This window comes from Temnothorax curvispinosus, unplaced genomic scaffold (genome assembly GCF_003070985.1).
Source record: "Temnothorax curvispinosus isolate PA1 unplaced genomic scaffold, ASM307098v1 QBEX01017380.1, whole genome shotgun sequence".
Taxonomy (NCBI): domain Eukaryota; kingdom Metazoa; phylum Arthropoda; class Insecta; order Hymenoptera; family Formicidae; genus Temnothorax; species Temnothorax curvispinosus.
Window position 1 is genome coordinate 1 of NW_020227160.1, and position 2,921 is coordinate 2,921.

Below are 2,921 nucleotides of genomic sequence, written 5' to 3' on the forward strand. Positions count from 1 at the left end.
TCGAACTGTTTGACCCGCGAACGCGTCTGGAATGGGAGTCCTCCTCGAGAGACTCCTTCGAACCGCCGCCTCACGCTACGTTGATGACCTTCATCAACAAACGGATCCTCACGCTGAACGCAGCGAATCCAAAGACCACTAAACCCGCGAGTGAACAATCACGGTCCGCGAAAACTCACGTCGCGAAGCGGTCCGAGCCTTCTCAGTGTCCGCTCTGCAAGGGGAAGCACTCGCTCATGGGGTGCCCCGACTTCAAGGTGGCCAGTGAAAGAAAGACAGTGGTCGAGACTAATAAGCTCTGCTTCAACTGTCTCGGCAATCATCAGGTGGCGAAGTGCAAGTCAACCCGGAACTGCTTCACATGCAACGCGCGGCACCACTCGATGTTGCACGACGCGTACGTTTCCGCGACGGCACCCCCCGCGGAAGTCAGCACGCTTTCCGCCGTCGGAAAGGCCGACGACAGTAAGGCGATTCTTCTCGCGACCGCGCGCGTGACTATCGCCGATCGGCACGGAGATCCTCATGAGGTTCGGGTGCTCATCGACCTAGGCTCCGAAGTGTCGATTGTGTCGGAGTCCCTGGTGCAGCGACTACGCCTGCCGCGATCGCGCACGCGAGTGTCTATCTTCAGCATCGGCGGCTCCCAGTCGGGATCCACACGAGGCAAGGTGTCCCTGACCATCAAGTCGAAGACCACCGGAGCCACTCTCACCGCCGTCGCGTTCGTGCTTCCGCGTCTCTCGCTCTACCAGGGCGCCGCGAATAAGTGCCGCATCTCGTGGCCTCACCTCCGAGGGCTTTCTCTGGCCGACCCTCGCTTCGCCGCCAACGACCCAGTCGAGCTGCTGCTGGGCGCCGAGGTGTGCTCGACCATCCTGGAGGATGGTCTCCGCCAAAGCGAACCGCAAACGCCGATCGCTCAGAAAACCATCCTGGGATGGATTCTTTCAGGGGGCTGTGGTGCGACCCTCCACTGTCACCACAGCTCACTCCAGTGTACCGCCGACCATGACTTGGCCGAGCTGGTCCGCCGTTTCTGGGAACAAGAGAGCGAGCCTCCCGCCTCCGTCACGCTCACTCCCGAGGAAGAGGAGTGCGAGCAACACTTTGTACGCACCCACGAGCGCACACCCGCTGGCCGGTACGTCGTCCGACTGCCGTTCGCCTCGACGCCGAAGCACCTCGCCGAGACCCGCAAGCCCGCTGAGCGACTACTCACGGCCATGGAACGCAAGTGCGCCCGGGATTTCCGGTTCGGAGAGCTTTACCGCTCGTTTATGCGGGAGTACGAGGACCTCGGGCACTTGGAAGCCGTAGCACCGTCGGACGAGAACACAACTCGCGGCGTGTGCTACCTCCCACACCACGGCGTGTTGAAAGAAGCCAGCACTACCACCAAACTTCGCGTAGTGTTTAATGGCTCGCAACGCACCAGCTCCGGAGACTCGCTCAACGACCACCTCTTCGCAGGCGCAAATCTCCTGCCGGCACTTGCTGACGTGCTCTTGCGTTGGCGTCGGCACCGCTACGTGATGATCACAGACATCGAGAAGATGTATCGCCAGATCATCGTCCACCCGGAAGATCGTGACCACCAGCGGATCCTGTGGCGAAGTGCCGTCGAACTACTCGTGCGCGTTCTCCGCCTGACAACGGTCACCTATGGCCTCACGTGCTCACCGTGGGTCGCGATTCGCACGCTCCTGCAACTCGCCAAAGACGAGGGGGCTCGGTTTCCGCGTGGCGCGATCGCTCTCGAGGACGACAGATACGTGGACGATGTCGTGACCGGTGCGGACACTATCGACGACGCGGTTGCCGTTCAACTGCGCGAACTCTGCACGGCGGGCGGGTTTCCGTTGCGCAAGTGGGCCGCGAACTCCGAAGACGTTCTCGTCGGCATCCCGCAGGAGCACCGCCTTAAACGCGCCCTCCACGTGTGGGAGACAGACGGACACTCCACTCTCGGCCTCCGCTGGCACCCGACGGAAGACGAATTTTCCTTCGCGATTCGTCCGCGCGCAATCACCGTGTTCACAAAGAGGCGCGTCCTCTCGGAAACCGCACGCTTGTTTGATCCATTAGGGTGGCTCACCCCCGTCGTGATCCGAGCGAAAATCCTCATCCAGTCCACCTGGCTGAAGGGGCTAGACTGGGACGCCCCTCTTCCGTCGGCCGACGCTCAACAATGGGGGAGCTTCCTGGAGGAGCTTCCGCGGCTTGAACTCGTTCGCGTGACCCGCTGGCTCGACAGCGGAGCGGATTCAAGAGTCGAGATCCACGGATTCGCCGACGCGTCCGAGCGAGGCTACGCCGCGGCCGTCTACCTCCGCGTCACGAGGAACGGTTCCGCCACACTGCACTTGCTCATGGCAAAGAGCAAGGTAGCCCCGATTCGACAGGTGTCCCTCGCTCGACTCGAACTGTCCGCGGCCGCACTGCTCACTAAATTAACGCGACACGCTCGCGACACTTTACGCTTGTCCACAGCACCGATCTACCTTTGGTCCGACGCCCGGGTGACACTTTACTGGATCAGGGGTCACGCATCCCGGTGGAAGACGTTTATGGCCAACCGGGTATCGCTGATCCAGCGAACTCTCCCCGAAGCCCAGTGGCGACACGTTCCTGGACGAGAGAACCCGGCCGACTGCGCTTCTCGGGGGATCGCGCCCAGCGAGCTGATCGGCCATCCGCTGTGGTGGACGGGTCCACCGTGGCTGCGGGAGGACCGAACCCAGTGGCCCGCCGAGAGCGACGAGATCCCCGACGCGGAGATGCCGGAACGGAAGGCCGTCGTGCAAGCCGCCGTCGGAAGGATCGACACGAAGCCCGACACGCTCCTTCGATTCTCGTCACTGCACCGACTGTTGCGAGTCACCGCGTGGTGCTTACGATGGCGACGCACCACCTCCCGC

General features: G+C 62.4%; 1 protein-coding gene across 1 annotated transcript; it reads left to right on the plus strand.

The window, feature by feature from the left end:
* Window positions 1-83: 83 nt before the first annotated feature.
* On the plus strand, window positions 84-2,890 carry LOC112467459 (the record flags this gene model as incomplete). Its single annotated transcript, XM_025036092.1, has 1 exon — window positions 84-2,890. A coding segment is annotated over exon 1 (2,807 nt), but the record flags the coding sequence as incomplete, so codon positions are not given.
* Between the last annotated feature and the right edge of the window lie 31 nt (window positions 2,891-2,921).